The 17,218-nt window shown below is 42.2% G+C and overlaps 4 protein-coding genes across 4 annotated transcripts; all 4 read left to right on the top strand.

Annotated features, from left to right (window-relative positions):
• The first annotated feature begins 1,088 nt into the window (after positions 1–1,088).
• Positions 1,089–1,925, top strand: LOC139450547 (uncharacterized). The gene is made up of 2 exons (XM_071232287.1): positions 1,089–1,434; positions 1,611–1,925. The coding sequence occupies exons 1-2, from the start codon at positions 1,282–1,284 to the stop codon at positions 1,878–1,880; spliced, it is 423 nt and encodes a 140-aa protein (XP_071088388.1). The 5' UTR covers positions 1,089–1,281; the 3' UTR covers positions 1,881–1,925.
• A 2,725-nt stretch (positions 1,926–4,650) lies between these two features.
• On the top strand, positions 4,651–5,940 carry LOC139450402 (uncharacterized). Its single transcript, XM_071232093.1, has 2 exons — positions 4,651–4,996; positions 5,173–5,940. The coding sequence occupies exons 1-2, from the start codon at positions 4,844–4,846 to the stop codon at positions 5,440–5,442; spliced, it is 423 nt and encodes a 140-aa protein (XP_071088194.1). The 5' UTR covers positions 4,651–4,843; the 3' UTR covers positions 5,443–5,940.
• A 2,268-nt stretch (positions 5,941–8,208) lies between these two features.
• Positions 8,209–9,378, top strand: LOC139450516 (uncharacterized). Its single transcript, XM_071232248.1, has 2 exons — positions 8,209–8,554; positions 8,731–9,378. Exons 1-2 carry the CDS (start codon positions 8,402–8,404, stop codon positions 8,998–9,000), a joined length of 423 nt encoding a protein of 140 aa, XP_071088349.1. The 5' UTR covers positions 8,209–8,401; the 3' UTR covers positions 9,001–9,378.
• Positions 9,379–15,075: 5,697 nt separating this feature from the next.
• Positions 15,076–16,549, top strand: LOC139450544 (uncharacterized). The gene is made up of 3 exons (XM_071232285.1): positions 15,076–15,100; positions 15,535–15,614; positions 15,791–16,549. Exons 1-3 carry the CDS (start codon positions 15,076–15,078, stop codon positions 16,058–16,060), a joined length of 375 nt encoding a protein of 124 aa, XP_071088386.1. The 3' UTR covers positions 16,061–16,549.
• Positions 16,550–17,218: the final 669 nt, after the last annotated feature.

Genomic DNA, 17,218 nt, shown 5'->3' with positions numbered 1-17,218 from the left:
TCCATATGTTGGACAAAAAGAACATGTCGGCCACCAAAAATACGTTGTTGCAAGGTGGGTTTTTGAAAAATGTTTTATTTAGGCTCATTGTTTATAACTGATTTTGCATTTGCAGCTGAAAAATATCTAGTCTCCATACAAAATCCAACGTCGCCCACTCCCCCTTCCAAACGAACATGAAATGGTCGGCCCCTCAGGCCTAGTGTAGTAAAAACCAATATGCTTGTCATTTATCTTTCTCTCCTATTAGCTGTTTTCTGTGGTCATCGTGTTTCCAGATTAGAAATCAAACCAAATAAGAACTGTCGCTGCACACGTTGGAAAATACCAGTACCATTTAACTTTTATTTTATCCCTGTAGGATAGGGAATAATTCCCAAATCCCACATGGATTATCAGAGATGTGCATTCTTACTAGCCTGCTAGCCCGTGTCAGTTTGTCGAATGTAAAAGGTATTGTGAAGGTTAGTATAATAGAGGGTCGTTATGTGGTATCGCTATTCGGCCTAGCAAACGTTTAAGGTTAATGTCCATATCAAAGTGAACAAAATTCACCCTGTTTCGAGTAATGGAGGCACGAAAAACACCTAGTTTCACCTGCACATTTTTTTTAACTATGAACTGATGTAGGCAACGTTTCAGTTGTAAGATACAACTTAATCCCGGTGTTCAGACGAAATAAACCCGGCAGTTTTCACCCTTGGCAATGCCATTAGGCTTTACCACGCCGGAAGCTGGCGATGAGCCTCGTTCTGACTCCTCGAACTCCGTAACGTAGTTACCGTTGCCGTTATCGACGTCCCTTCTGTTTTCAACAGAAAAACGATCGCTTTTGCTCCGCTGACCTCTACGTTTCGCTCACTGCTGTATCATTCCAAGTGTGTCTTCTTCCAAGATGAATACAAGGCTTCACATTCAAGGTATTTAAGATCACAATTATTCCACTTAACAGTATTAACATGCTAAATTAGACGTGAAATTGGTCGTTGTTAGGCAGCAGTATCGGGACTGAAGATGGCGGCCGCCATTTGCAATTGTCATAACTGAAAATGTTAGATTGTAAACTTGACATGTGGTTCTCAGATGAAACCTGTTCGTACATTATAGCGTCGGGCGATGTTGTACAGATGTAAGATAACCCGTTTTCCGTGAAAGGGAGCTGTTTGGCCCATTTTATTGGTTAAATGTCGTCTTGCAGCACAGCCTGTAACCCTACATACACTTGGACTTCGAGGTGTCAAAGGGCCGAGGTCGAGTGTCATACTGTAGCTGTCAGAAGTCATGAATTGTGATTTTTTGAACGTAGCCGTCGGCGTACATTTAACTGAGGCTAGCTTTCGTTTTTCTTTTTCAGCTCGGGAGGACATAATTCGCTATTATGGCACTCCTGCGGCTGTGAGTTTGTGGCCGTCTCAGGATGAGGAGTCCGACTGTGTATGTAGTTTTACTTGCCCACCCTATAAGTTCTTCCGTCTAGTATAGCTGATTTGTTGCACATTAAGTCTGCCCAGTCCCTATAATAAAGTGTGATTCGTTTTCTATGCAAAATTATCCCGTATTTCTGTCTGACTTGACTTCCTTTGTCCCTCCCTCCACCCCTCGATGTGTAGCGTTCCCTGGCTGTGTCCCCTTCCCGTTGTCCCGACCCCCTGAGCGTCTTCACTCCGTTCTGGGCCCGCCCTGTCTACGGTGAGACGCTCCCCGCCCCTGTCACCATCAACCACGCCGCTTACTATCCTGCCCCAAGTGACGACGATGACAGTGACTACTGGGTGTACGAGGACGACGACGACCACAGCTTTGTGGATGACAGAGAGATTCATCCCCTTAGAAAGGCGCTGACGAGAGCGGCTGCCTTCTTTAGGAAGATCTTCTCTTAGACTCCTTATCCTTTTAATGTCTGAATGTGTGCAAGTGAGTGAATGAATGAGCATGTATGTATGTATGTATGTATGTATGTATGTATGTATGTATGTATGTATGTATGTATGTATGTATGTATGTATGTATGTATGTATGTATGTATGTGTGCGTTTGTGTGAGTGTAAATATAAGTTTGAATGAACATGCATGTGTGTGTATGTATATGTTTGTGAGAAAGAGAGACTGAATGAATATGTATGTTTGTGTGTGTGTGTAATGTGTGCGTGTGTGTGAGAGTAAATGAAAGATTGAATTGGCATGTCTGTCTGTTTCTGTCTGTATGCATGTATGTGTGTGTATTTGCGTGTGAGTGTGAGAGAGTGAATGAGCATGTATGCATAATAATGTGTGTATGTATGTTTGTATGTATGAGAGGGAGAGTGTATGTATGTTAGAGGTGAGAGTTAGAGTAAATGAACGAGCATACATGTATGAGAGAGAGAGAGGGAGAGAGAGAGAGAGAGAGAGAGAGAGAGAGAGAGAGAGAGAGAGAGAGAGAGAGAGAGAGAGAGAGAGAGAGAGAGAGAGAGAGAGAGAGAGGGACTACCATTCCATATACCCGCTCTTAGCGTATTTTTGGCGTATTTTTAGGCTCACTGTTTTGGCCCGACCTTCAGTTTCCTTTCGGCAAACCTCTTGGTTTATTAGCATGGCACAAGACCATACTTTCTATACAATTTTGGCCCGTTTTTGGATCTCCTTTGAGGCATATTACTTTCGACTTTCGGTCATCTGAATAAATGTTTCTGTAATGTATACACAAGTCGTCTGTTTTCTCTACAGTGTTTCTTCCTTACAGCTAATAATATATGGGCGACAGCAGCATCGCAATATTGGCCAAATCCTCAAGATTTCCGAACATGTGACATAAATTCATATGGATATTGTTAAAAAGTGAATGCTGCCTCTATATTGCTGTGCTGCTGTGTCCCAGTTTCATGATCTGCACTTAGCAGAAGATTTCTAAATAGGTGGGGTTACCTTAAGATCAGACACTTCTAAATGTTTATGTGGCGACAATTGTGACACGGGATATTCTCTGAGGACAGCTCTCTGATACTTTGTTATCTGGAATAAATTTTATATTCCAATATAATAGCTAATCGTTTCTAATGTAACAATAATCGTGGCTTCCTTTTAAAGGAGTGCGAATCGAGAATTGCCTTTCTTCTCTAAAACACAAGTGTCGCCACATGGGATATATTACGAGCACTTCACCCAACTAATAGCAGTAGTCGGACAAGGGGTTGAGAGTGATCTCCCTTCGCCTCAGTCAATATTGGATTCCACTCGTCTCATCACCTCACTGCTTGTCTTTTGGCCCGTGGTCTTCAGAAATTGCAGAGGGCATGCTTTTATACATAGGCCGAGGCCAGGCGCAAGTAGAAAGCCTATATTGACACCTACTCGTATGCAAGAGTAGATTAATATATATATATGACGTAATATTCGTATCTGGCATTCTACAAAAATACCTAAATGATACAAGGGGTCTGAATTCTACCCCTGTACGTCCACATCAAGGTTTCCAAAATGGGACGGTCAATAGGATTTCTCTGACTGTGAGTGTGTGGGTGGCTAGGATTTTTTCAGAAAAAAAATATATTGTCTCCAAAGTTGATTGAAAACTAATTAGGCTTCCATATGTTGGACAAAAAGAACATGTCGGCCACCAAAAATACGTTGTTGCAAGGTGGGTTTTTGAAAAATGTTTTATTTAGGCTCATTGTTTATAACTGATTTTGCATTTGCAGCTGAAAAATATCTAGTCTCCATACAAAATCCAACGTCGCCCACTCCCCCTTCCAAAGGAACATGAAATGGTCGGCCCCTCAGGCCTAGTGTAGTAAAAACCAATATGCTTGTCATTTATCTTTCTCTCCTATTAGCTATTTTCTGTGGTCATCGTGTTTCCAGATTAGAAATCAAACCAAATAAGAACTGTCGCTGCACACGTTGGAAAATACCAGTACCATTTAACTTTTATTTTATCCCTGTAGGATAGGGAATAATTCCCAAATCCCACATGGATTATCAGAGATGTGCATTCTTACTAGCCTGCTAGCCCGTGTCAGTTTGTCGAATGTAAAAGGTATTGTGAAGGTTAGTATAATAGAGGGTCGTTATGTGGTATCGCTATTCGGCCTAGCAAACGTTTAAGGTTAATGTCCATATCAAAGTGAACAAAATTCACCCTGTTTCGAGTAATGGAGGCACGAAAAACACCTAGTTTCACCTGCACATTTTTTTTAACTATGAACTGATGTAGGCAACGTTTCAGTTGTAAGATACAACTTAATCCCGGTGTTCAGACGAAATAAACCCGGCAGTTTTCACCCTTGGCAATGCCATTAGGCTTTACCACGCCGGAAGCTGGCGATGAGCCTCGTTCTGACTCCTCGAACTCCGTAACGTAGTTACCGTTGCCGTTATCGACGTCCCTTCTGTTTTCAACAGAAAAACGATCGCTTTTGCTCCGCTGACCTCTACGTTTCGCTCACTGCTGTATCATTCCAAGTGTGTCTTCTTCCAAGATGAATACAAGGCTTCACATTCAAGGTATTTAAGATCACAATTATTCCACTTAACAGTATTAACATGCTAAATTAGACGTGAAATTGGTCGTTGTTAGGCAGCAGTATCGGGACTGAAGATGGCGGCCGCCATTTGCAATTGTCATAACTGAAAATGTTAGATTGTAAACTTGACATGTGGTTCTCAGATGAAACCTGTTCGTACATTATAGCGTCGGGCGATGTTGTACAGATGTAAGATAACCCGTTTTCCGTGAAAGGGAGCTGTTTGGCCCATTTTATTGGTTAAATGTCGTCTTGCAGCACAGCCTGTAACCCTACATACACTTGGACTTCGAGGTGTCAAAGGGCCGAGGTCGAGTGTCATACTGTAGCTGTCAGAAGTCATGAATTGTGATTTTTTGAACGTAGCCGTCGGCGTACATTTAACTGAGGCTAGCTTTCGTTTTTCTTTTTCAGCTCGGGAGGACATAATTCGCTATTATGGCACTCCTGCGGCTGTGAGTTTGTGGCCGTCTCAGGATGAGGAGTCCGACTGTGTATGTAGTTTTACTTGCCCACCCTATAAGTTCTTCCGTCTAGTATAGCTGATTTGTTGCACATTAAGTCTGCCCAGTCCCTATAATAAAGTGTGATTCGTTTTCTATGCAAAATTATCCCGTATTTCTGTCTGACTTGACTTCCTTTGTCCCTCCCTCCACCCCTCGATGTGTAGCGTTCCCTGGCTGTGTCCCCTTCCCGTTGTCCCGACCCCCTGAGCGTCTTCACTCCGTTCTGGGCCCGCCCTGTCTACGGTGAGACGCTCCCCGCCCCTGTCACCATCAACCACGCCGCTTACTATCCTGCCCCAAGTGACGACGATGACAGTGACTACTGGGTGTACGAGGACGACGACGACCACAGCTTTGTGGATGACAGAGAGATTCATCCCCTTAGAAAGGCGCTGACGAGAGCGGCTGCCTTCTTTAGGAAGATCTTCTCTTAGACTCCTTATCCTTTTAATGTCTGAATGTGTGCAAGTGAGTGAATGAATGAGCAGGTATGTATGTATGTATGTATGTATGTATGTATGTATGTATGTATGTATGTATGTATGTATGTATGTATGTATGTATGTATGTATGTATGTATGTATGTATGTATGTGTGCGTTTGTGTGAGTGTAAATATAAGTTTGAATGAACATGCATGTGTGTGTATGTATATGTGTGTGAGAAAGAGAGACTGAATGAATATGTATGTTTGTGTGTGTGTGTAATGTGTGCGTGTGTGTGAGAGTAAATGAAAGATTGAATTGGCATGTCTGTCTGTTTCTGTCTGTATGCATGTATGTGTGTGTATTTGCGTGTGAGTGTGAGAGAGTGAATGAGCATGTATGCATAATAATGTGTGTATGTATGTTTGTATGTATGAGAGGGAGAGTGTATGTATGTTAGAGGTGAGAGTTAGAGTAAATGAACGAGCATACATGTATGAGAGAGAGAGAGAGAGAGAGGGAGAGAGAGAGAGAGAGAGAGAGAGAGAGAGAGAGAGAGAGAGAGAGAGAGAGAGAGAGAGAGAGAGAGGGACTACCATTCCATATACCCGCTCTTAGCGTATTTTTGGCGTATTTTTAGGCTCACTGTTTTGGCCCGACCTTCAGTTTCCTTTCGGCAAACCTCTTGGTTTATTAGCATGGCACAAGACCATACTTTCTATACAATTTTGGCCCGTTTTTGGATCTCCTTTGAGGCATATTACTTTCGACTTTCGGTCATCTGAATAAATGTTTCTGTAATGTATACACAAGTCGTCTGTTTTCTCTACAGTGTTTCTTCCTTACAGCTAATAATATATGGGCGACAGCAGCATCGCAATATTGGCCAAATCCTCAAGATTTCCGAACATGTGACATAAATTCATATGGATATTGTTAAAAAGTGAATGCTGCCTCTATATTGCTGTGCTGCTGTGTCCCAGTTTCATGATCTGCACTTAGCAGAAGATTTCTAAATAGGTGGGGTTACCTTAAGATCAGACACTTCTAAATGTTTATGTGGCGACAATTGTGACACGGGATATTCTCTGAGGACAGCTCTCTGATACTTTGTTATCTGGAATAAATTTTATATTCCAATATAATAGCTAATCGTTTCTAATGTAACAATAATCGTGGCTTCCTTTTAAAGGAGTGCGAATCGAGAATTGCCTTTCTTCTCTAAAACACAAGTGTCGCCACATGGGATATATTACGAGCACTTCACCCAACTAATAGCAGTAGTCGGACAAGGGGTTGAGAGTGATCTCCCTTCGCCTCAGTCAATATTGGATTCCACTCGTCTCATCACCTCACTGCTTGTCTTTTGGCCCGTGGTCTTCAGAAATTGCAGAGGGCATGCTTTTATACATAGGCCGAGGCCAGGCGCAAGTAGAAAGCCTATATTGACACCTACTCGTATGCAAGAGTAGATTAATATATATATATGACGTAATATTCGTATCTGGCATTCTACAAAAATACCTAAATGATACAAGGGGTCTGAATTCTACCCCTGTACGTCCACATCAAGGTTTCCAAAATGGGACGGTCAATAGGATTTCTCTGACTGTGAGTGTGTGGGTGGCTAGGATTTTTTCAGAAAAAAAATATATTGTCTCCAAAGTTGATTGAAAACTAATTAGGCTTCCATCTGTTGGACAAAAAGAACATGTCGGCCACCAAAAATACGTTGTTGCAAGGTGGGTTTTTGAAAAATGTTTTATTTAGGCTCATTGTTTATAACTGATTTTGCATTTGCAGCTGAAAAATATCTAGTCTCCATACAAAATCCAACGTCGCCCACTCCCCCTTCCAAAGGAACATGAAATGGTCGGCCCCTCAGGCCTAGTGTAGTAAAAACCAATATGCTTGTCATTTATCTTTCTCTCCTATTAGCTATTTTCTGTGGTCATCGTGTTTCCAGATTAGAAATCAAACCAAATAAGAACTGTCGCTGCACACGTTGGAAAATACCAGTACCATTTAACTTTTATTTTATCCCTGTAGGATAGGGAATAATTCCCAAATCCCACATGGATTATCAGAGATGTGCATTCTTACTAGCCTGCTAGCCCGTGTCAGTTTGTCGAATGTAAAAGGTATTGTGAAGGTTAGTATAATAGAGGGTCGTTATGTGGTATCGCTATTCGGCCTAGCAAACGTTTAAGGTTAATGTCCATATCAAAGTGAACAAAATTCACCCTGTTTCGAGTAATGGAGGCACGAAAAACACCTAGTTTCACCTGCACATTTTTTTTAACTATGAACTGATGTAGGCAACGTTTCAGTTGTAAGATACAACTTAATCCCGGTGTTCAGACGAAATAAACCCGGCAGTTTTCACCCTTGGCAATGCCATTAGGCTTTACCACGCCGGAAGCTGGCGATGAGCCTCGTTCTGACTCCTCGAACTCCGTAACGTAGTTACCGTTGCCGTTATCGACGTCCCTTCTGTTTTCAACAGAAAAACGATCGCTTTTGCTCCGCTGACCTCTACGTTTCGCTCACTGCTGTATCATTCCAAGTGTGTCTTCTTCCAAGATGAATACAAGGCTTCACATTCAAGGTATTTAAGATCACAATTATTCCACTTAACAGTATTAACATGCTAAATTAGACGTGAAATTGGTCGTTGTTAGGCAGCAGTATCGGGACTGAAGATGGCGGCCGCCATTTGCAATTGTCATAACTGAAAATGTTAGATTGTAAACTTGACATGTGGTTCTCAGATGAAACCTGTTCGTACATTATAGCGTCGGGCGATGTTGTACAGATGTAAGATAACCCGTTTTCCGTGAAAGGGAGCTGTTTGGCCCATTTTATTGGTTAAATGTCGTCTTGCAGCACAGCCTGTAACCCTACATACACTTGGACTTCGAGGTGTCAAAGGGCCGAGGTCGAGTGTCATACTGTAGCTGTCAGAAGTCATGAATTGTGATTTTTTGAACGTAGCCGTCGGCGTACATTTAACTGAGGCTAGCTTTCGTTTTTCTTTTTCAGCTCGGGAGGACATAATTCGCTATTATGGCACTCCTGCGGCTGTGAGTTTGTGGCCGTCTCAGGATGAGGAGTCCGACTGTGTATGTAGTTTTACTTGCCCACCCTATAAGTTCTTCCGTCTAGTATAGCTGATTTGTTGCACATTAAGTCTGCCCAGTCCCTATAATAAAGTGTGATTCGTTTTCTATGCAAAAGTATCCCGTATTTCTGTCTGACTTGACTTCCTTTGTCCCTCCCTCCACCCCTCGATGTGTAGCGTTCCCTGGCTGTGTCCCCTTCCCGTTGTCCCGACCCCCTGAGCGTCTTCACTCCGTTCTGGGCCCGCCCTGTCTACGGTGAGACGCTCCCCGCCCCTGTCACCATCAACCACGCCGCTTACTATCCTGCCCCAAGTGACGACGATGACAGTGACTACTGGGTGTACGAGGACGACGACGACCACAGCTTTGTGGATGACAGAGAGATTCATCCCCTTAGAAAGGCGCTGACGAGAGCGGCTGCCTTCTTTAGGAAGATCTTCTCTTAGACTCCTTATCCTTTTAATGTCTGAATGTGTGCAAGTGAGTGAATGAATGAGCAGGTATGTATGTATGTATGTATGTATGTATGTATGTATGTATGTATGTATGTATGTATGTATGTATGTATGTATGTATGTATGTATGTATGTATGTATGTATGTATGTATGTATGTATGTATGTGTGCGTTTGTGTGAGTGTAAATATAAGTTTGAATGAACATGCATGTGTGTGTATGTATATGTGTGTGAGAAAGAGAGACTGAATGAATATGTATGTTTGTGTGTGTGTGTAATGTGTGAGTGTGTGTGAGAGTAAATGAAAGATTGAATTGGCATGTCTGTCTGTTTCTGTCTGTATGCATGTATGTGTGTGTATTTGCGTGTGAGTGTGAGAGAGTGAATGGGCATGTATGCATAATAATGTGTGTATGTATGTTTGTATGTGTGAGAGGGAGAGTGTATGTATGTTAGAGGTGAGAGTTAGAGTAAATGAACGAGCATACATGTATGAGAGAGAGAGAGAGAGAGAGAGAGAGAGAGAGAGAGAGAGAGAGAGAGAGAGAGAGAGAGAGAGAGAGAGAGAGAGAGAGAGAGAGAGAGAGGGACTACCATTCCATATACCCGCTCTTAGCGTATTTTTGGCGTATTTTTAGGCTCACTGTTTTGGCCCGACCTTCAGTTTCCTTTCGGCAAACCTCTTGGTTTATTAGCATGGCACAAGACCATACTTTCTATACAATTTTGGCCCGTTTTTGGATCTCCCTTGAGGCATATTACTTTCGACTTTCGGTCATCTGAATAAATGTTTCTGTAATGTATACACAAGTCGTCTGTTTTCTCTACAGTGTTTCTTCCTTACAGCTAATAATATATGGGCGACAGCAGCATCGCAATATTGGCCAAATCCTCAAGATTTCCGAACATGTGACATAAATTCATATGGATATTGTTAAAAAGTGAATGCTGCCTCTATATTGCTGTGCTGCTGTGTCCCAATTTCATGATCTGCACTTAGCAGAAGATTTCTAAATAGGTGGGGTTACCTTAAGATCAGACACTTCTAAATGTTTATGTGGCGACAATTGTGACACGGGATATTCTCTGAGGACAGCTCTCTGATACTTTGTTATCTGGAATAAATTTTATATTCCAATATAATAGCTAATCGTTTCTAATGTAACAATAATCGTGGCTTCCTTTTAAAGGAGTGCGAATCGAGAATTGCCTTTCTTCTCTAAAACACAAGTGTCGCCACATGGGATATATTACGAGCACTTCACCCAACTAATAGCAGTAGTCGGACAAGGGGTTGAGAGTGATCTCCCTTCGCCTCAGTCAATATTGGATTCCACTCGTCTCATCACCTCACTGCTTGTCTTTTGGCCCGTGGTCTTCAGAAATTGCAGAGGGCATGCTTTTATACATAGGCCGAGGCCAGGCGCAAGTAGAAAGCCTATATTGACACCTACTCGTATGCAAGAGTAGATTAATATATATATATGACGTAATATTCGTATCTGGCATTCTACAAAAATACCTAAATGATACAAGGGGTCTGAATTCTACCCCTGTACGTCCACATCAAGGTTTCCAAAATGGGACGGTCAATAGGATTTCTCTGACTGTGAGTGTGTGGGTGGCTAGGATTTTTTCAGAAAAAAAATATATTGTCTCCAAAGTTGATTGAAAACTAATTAGGCTTCCATATGTTGGACAAAAAGAACATGTCGGCCACCAAAAATACGTTGTTGCAAGGTGGGTTGTTGAAAAATGTTTTATTTAGGCTCATTGTTTATAACTGATTTTGCATTTGTAGCTGAAAAATATCTAGTCTCCATACAAAATCCAACGTCGCCCACTCCCCCTTCCAAACGAACATGAAATGGTCGGCCCCTCAGGCCTAGTGTAGTAAAAACCAATATGCTTGTCATTTATCTTTCTCTCCTATTAGCTATTTTCTGTGGTCATCGTGTTTCCAGATTAGAAATCAAACCAAATAAGAACTGTCGCTGCACACGTTGGAAAATACCAGTACCATTTAACTTTTATTTTATCCCTGTAGGATAGGGAATAATTCCCAAATCCCACATGGATTATCAGAGATGTGCATTCTTACTAGCCTGCTAGCCCGTGTCAGTTTGTCGAATGTAAAAGGTATTGTGAAGGTTAGTATAATAGAGGGTCGTTATGTGGTATCGCTATTCGGCCTAGCAAACGTTTAAGGTTAATGTCCATATCAAAGTGAACAAAATTCACCCTGTTTCGAGTAATGGAGGCACGAAAAACACCTAGTTTCACCTGCACATTTTTTTCAAACTCTGAACTGATGTAGGCAACGTTTCAGTTGTAAGATACAACTTAATCCCGGTGTTCAGACGAAATAAACCCGGCAGTTTTCACCCTTGGCAATGCCATTAGGCTTTACCACGCCGGAAGCTGGCGATGAGCCTCGTTCTGACTCCTCGAACTCCGTAACGTAGTTACCGTTGCCGTTATCGACGTCCCTTCTGTTTTCAACAGAAAAACGATCGCTTTTGCTCCGCTGACCTCTACGTTTCGCTCACTGCTGTATCATTCCAAGTGTGTCTTCTTCCAAGATGAATACAAGGCTTCAAATTCAAGGTATTTAAGATCACAATTATTCCACTTAACAGTATTAACATGCTAAATTAGACGTGAAATTGGTCGTTGTTAGGCAGCAGTATCGGGACTGAAGATGGCGGCCGCCATTTGCAATTGTCATAACTGAAAATGTTAGATTGTAAACTTGACATGTGGTTCTCAGATGAAACCTGTTCGTACATTATAGCGTCGGGCAATGTTGTACAGATGTAAGATAACCCGTTTTCCGTGAAAGGGAGCTGTTTGGCCCATTTTATTGGTTAAATGTCGTCTTGCAGCACAGCCTGTAACCCTACATACACTTGGACTTCGAGGTGTCAAAGGGCCGAGGTCGAGTGTCATACTGTAGCTGTCAGAAGTCATGAATTGTGATTTTTTGAACGTAGCCGTCGGCGTACATTTAACTGAGGCTAGCTTTCGTTTTTCTTTTTCAGCTCGGGAGGACATAATTCGCTATTATGGCACTCCTGCGGCTGTGAGTTTGTGGCCGTCTCAGGATGAGGAGTCCGACTGTGTATGTAGTTTTACTTGCCCACCCTATAAGTTCTTCCGTCTAGTATAGCTGATTTGTTGCACATTAAGTCTGCCCAGTCCCTATAATAAAGTGTGATTCGTTTTCTATGCAAAAGTATCCCGTATTTCTGTCTGACTTGACTTCCTTTGTCCCTCCCTCCACCCCTCGATGTGTAGCGTTCCCTGGCTGTGTCCCCTTCCCGTTGTCCCGACCCCCTGAGCGTCTTCACTCCGTTCTGGGCCCGCCCTGTCTACGGTGAGACGCTCCCCGCCCCTGTCACCATCAACCACGCCGCTTACTATCCTGCCCCAAGTGACGACGATGACAGTGACTACTGGGTGTACGAGGACGACGACGACCACAGCTTTGTGGATGACAGAGAGATTCATCCCCTTAGAAAGGCGCTGACGAGAGCGGCTGCCTTCTTTAGGAAGATCTTCTCTTAGACTCCTTATCCTTTTAATGTCTGAATGTGTGCAAGTGAGTGAATGAATGAGCAGGTATGTATGTATGTATGTATGTATGTATGTATGTATGTATGTATGTATGTGTGCGTTTGTGTGAGTGTAAATATAAGTTTGAATGAACATGCATGTGTGTGTATGTATATGTGTGTGAGAAAGAGAGACTGAATGAATATGTATGTTTGTGTGTGTGTGTAATGTGTGCGTGTGTGTGAGAGTAAATGAAAGATTGAATTGGCATGTCTGTCTGTTTCTGTCTGTATGCATGTATGTGTGTGTATTTGCGTGTGAGTGTGAGAGAGTGAATGAGCATGTATGCATAATAATGTGTGTATGTATGTTTGTATGTATGAGAGGGAGAGTGTATGTATGTTAGAGGTGAGAGTTAGAGTAAATGAACGAGCATACATGTATGAGAGAGAGAGAGAGAGAGAGAGAGAGAGAGAGAGAGAGAGAGAGAGAGAGAGAGAGAGAGAGATAGAGAGAGACTACCATTCCATATACCCGCTCTTAGCGTATTTTTGGCGTATTTTTAGGCTCACTGTTTTGGCCCGACCTTCAGTTTCCTTTCGGCAAACCTCTTGGTTTATTAGCATGGCACAAGACCATACTTTCTATACAATTTTGGCCCGTTTTTGGATCTCCCTTGAGGCATATTACTTTCGACTTTCGGTCATCTGAATAAATGTTTCTGTAATGTATACACAAGTCGTCTGTTTTCTCTACAGTGTTTCTTCCTTACAGCTAATAATATATGGGCGACAGCAGCATCGCAATATTGGCCAAATCCTCAAGATTTCCGAACATGTGACATAAATTCATATGGATATTGTTAAAAAGTGAATGCTGCCTCTATATTGCTGTGCTGCTGTGTCCCAATTTCATGATCTGCACTTAGCAGAAGATTTCTAAATAGGTGGGGTTACCTTAAGATCAGACACTTCTAAATGTTTATGTGGCGACAATTGTGACACGGGATATTCTCTGAGGACAGCTCTCTGATACTTTGTTATCTGGAATAAATTTTATATTCCAATATAATAGCTAATCGTTTCTAATGTAACAATAATCGTGGCTTCCTTTTAAAGGAGTGCGAATCGAGAATTGCCTTTCTTCTCTAAAACACAAGTGTCGCCACATGGGATATATTACGAGCACTTCACCCAACTAATAGCAGTAGTCGGACAAGGGGTTGAGAGTGATCTCCCTTCGCCTCAGTCAATATTGGATTCCACTCGTCTCATCACCTCACTGCTTGTCTTTTGGCCCGTGGTCTTCAGAAATTGCAGAGGGCATGCTTTTATACATAGGCCGAGGCCAGGCGCAAGTAGAAAGCCTATATTGACACCTACTCGTATGCAAGAGTAGATTAATATATATATATGACGTAATATTCGTATCTGGCATTCTACAAAAATACCTAAATGATACAAGGGGTCTGAATTCTACCCCTGTACGTCCACATCAAGGTTTCCAAAATGGGACGGTCAATAGGATTTCTCTGACTGTGAGTGTGTGGGTGGCTAGGATTTTTTCAGAAAAAAAATATATTGTCTCCAAAGTTGATTGAAAACTAATTAGGCTTCCATATGTTGGACAAAAAGAACATGTCGGCCACCAAAAATACGTTGTTGCAAGGTGGGTTTTTGAAAAATGTTTTATTTAGGCTCATTGTTTATAACTGATTTTGCATTTGCAGCTGAAAAATATCTAGTCTCCATACAAAATCCAACGTCGCCCACTCCCCCTTCCAAAGGAACATGAAATGGTCGGCCCCTCAGGCCTAGTGTAGTAAAAACCAATATGCTTGTCATTTATCTTTCTCTCCTATTAGCTATTTTCTGTGGTCATCGTGTTTCCAGATTAGAAATCAAACCAAATAAGAACTGTCGCTGCACACGTTGGAAAATACCAGTACCATTTAACTTTTATTTTATCTCTGTAGGATAGGGAATAATTCCCAAATCCCACATGGATTATCAGAGATGTGCATTCTTACTAGCCTGCTAGCCCGTGTCAGTTTGTCGAATGTAAAAGGTATTGTGAAGGTTAGTATAATAGAGGGTCGTTATGTGGTATCGCTATTCGGCCTAGCAAACGTTTAAGGTTAATGTCCATATCAAAGTGAACAAAATTCACCCTGTTTCGAGTAATGGAGGCACGAAAAACACCTAGTTTCACCTGCACATATTTTTCAAACTCTGAACTGATGTAGGCAACGTTTCAGTTGTAAGATACAACTTAATCCCGGTGTTCAGACGAAATAAACCCGGCAGTTTTCACCCTTGGCAATGCCATTAGGCTTTACCACGCCGGAAGCTGGCGATGAGCCTCGTTCTGACTCCTCGAACTCCGTAACGTAGTTACCGTTGCCGTTATCGACGTCCCTTCTGTTTTCAACAGAAAAACGATCGCTTTTGCTCCGCTGACCTCTACGTTTCGCTCACTGCTGTATCATTCCAAGTGTGTCTTCTTCCAAGATGAATACAAGGCTTCAAATTCAAGGTATTTAAGATCACAATTATTCCACTTAACAGTATTAACATGCTAAATTAGACGTGAAATTGGTCGTTGTTAGGCAGCAGTATCGGGACTGAAGATGGCGGCCGCCATTTGCAATTGTCATAACTGAAAATGTTAGATTGTAAACTTGACATGTGGTTCTCAGATGAAACCTGTTCGTACATTATAGCGTCGGGCAATGTTGTACAGATGTAAGATAACCCGTTTTCCGTGAAAGGGAGCTGTTTGGCCCATTTTATTGGTTAAATGTCGTCTTGCAGCACAGCCTGTAACCCTACATACACTTGGACTTCGAGGTGTCAAAGGGCCGAGGTCGAGTGTCATACTGTAGCTGTCAGAAGTCATGAATTGTGATTTTTTGAACGTAGCCGTCGGCGTACATTTAACTGAGGCTAGCTTTCGTTTTTCTTTTTCAGCTCGGGAGGACATAATTCGCTATTATGGCACTCCTGCGGCTGTGAGTTTGTGGCCGTCTCAGGATGAGGAGTCCGACTGTGTATGTAGTTTTACTTGCCCACCCTATAAGTTCTTCCGTCTAGTATAGCTGATTTGTTGCACATTAAGTCTGCCCAGTCCCTATAATAAAGTGTGATTCGTTTTCTATGCAAAAGTATCCCGTATTTCTGTCTGACTTGACTTCCTTTGTCCCTCCCTCCACCCCTCGATGTGTAGCGTTCCCTGGCTGTGTCCCCTTCCCGTTGTCCCGACCCCCTGAGCGTCTTCACTCCGTTCTGGGCCCGCCCTGTCTACGGTGAGACGCTCCCCGCCCCCGTCACCATCAACCACGCCGCTTACTATCCTGCCCCAAGTGACGACGATGACAGTGACTACTGGGTGTACGAGGACGACGACGACCACAGCTTTGTGGATGACAGAGAGATTCATCCCCTTAGAAAGGCGCTGACGAGAGCGGCTGCCTTCTTTAGGAAGATCTTCTCTTAGACTCCTTATCCTTTTAATGTCTGAATGTGTGCAAGTGAGTGAATGAATGAGCAGGTATGTATGTATGTATGTATGTATGTATGTATGTATGTATGTATGTATGTATGTATGTATGTATGTATGTATGTATGTGTGCGTTTGTGTGAGTGTAAATATAAGTTTGAATGAACATGCATGTGTGTGTATGTATATGTGTGTGAGAAAGAGAGACTGAATGAATATGTATGTTTGTGTGTGTGTGTAATGTGTGCGTGTGTGTGAGAGTAAATGAAAGATTGAATTGGCATGTCTGTCTGTTTCTGTCTGTATGCATGTATGTGTGTGTATTTGCGTGTGAGTGTGAGAGAGTGAATGAGCATGTATGCATAATAATGTGTGTATGTATGTTTGTATGTATGAGAGGGAGAGTGTATGTATGTTAGAGGTGAGAGTTAGAGTAAATGAACGAGCATACATGTATGAGAGAGAGAGAGAGAGAGAGAGAGAGAGAGAGAGAGAGAGAGAGAGAGAGAGAGAGAGAGAGAGAGAGAGAGAGAGAGAGAGAGAGACTACCATTCAATATACCCGCTCTTAGCGTATTTTTGGCGTATTTTTAGGCTCACTGTTTTGGCCCGACCTTCAGTTTCCGTTCGGCAAACCTCTTGGTTTATTAGCATGGCACAAGACCATACTTTCTATACAATTTTGGCCCGTTTTTGGATCTCCCTTGAGGCATATTACTTTCGACTTTCGGTCATCTGAATAAATGTTTCTGTAATGTATACACAAGTCGTCTGTTTTCTCTACAGTGTTTCTTCCTTACAGCTAATAATATATGGGCGACAGCAGCATCGCAATATTGGCCAAATCCTCAAGATTTCCGAACATGTGACATAAATTCATATGGATATTGTTAAAAAGTGAATGCTGCCTCTATATTGCTGTGCTGCTGTGTCCCAGTTTCATGATCTGCACTTAGCAGAAGATTTCTAAATAGGTGGGGTTACCTTAAGATCAGACACTTCTAAATGTTTATGTGGGCGACAATTGTGACACGGGATATTCTCTGAGGACAGCTCTCTGATACTTTGTTATCTGGAATAAATTTTATATTCCAATATAATAGCTAATCGTTTCTAATGTAACAATAAACGTGGCTTCCTTTTAAAGGAGTGCGAA

Source organism: Haliotis cracherodii, unplaced genomic scaffold (genome assembly GCF_022045235.1).
Source record: "Haliotis cracherodii isolate W230 unplaced genomic scaffold, xgHalCrac1.p SCAF_8, whole genome shotgun sequence".
Classification (NCBI taxonomy): domain Eukaryota; kingdom Metazoa; phylum Mollusca; class Gastropoda; order Lepetellida; family Haliotidae; genus Haliotis; species Haliotis cracherodii.
Note: the sequence above shows the minus strand (reverse complement) of the source record. Positions and strands in the feature narration are given on the sequence as shown.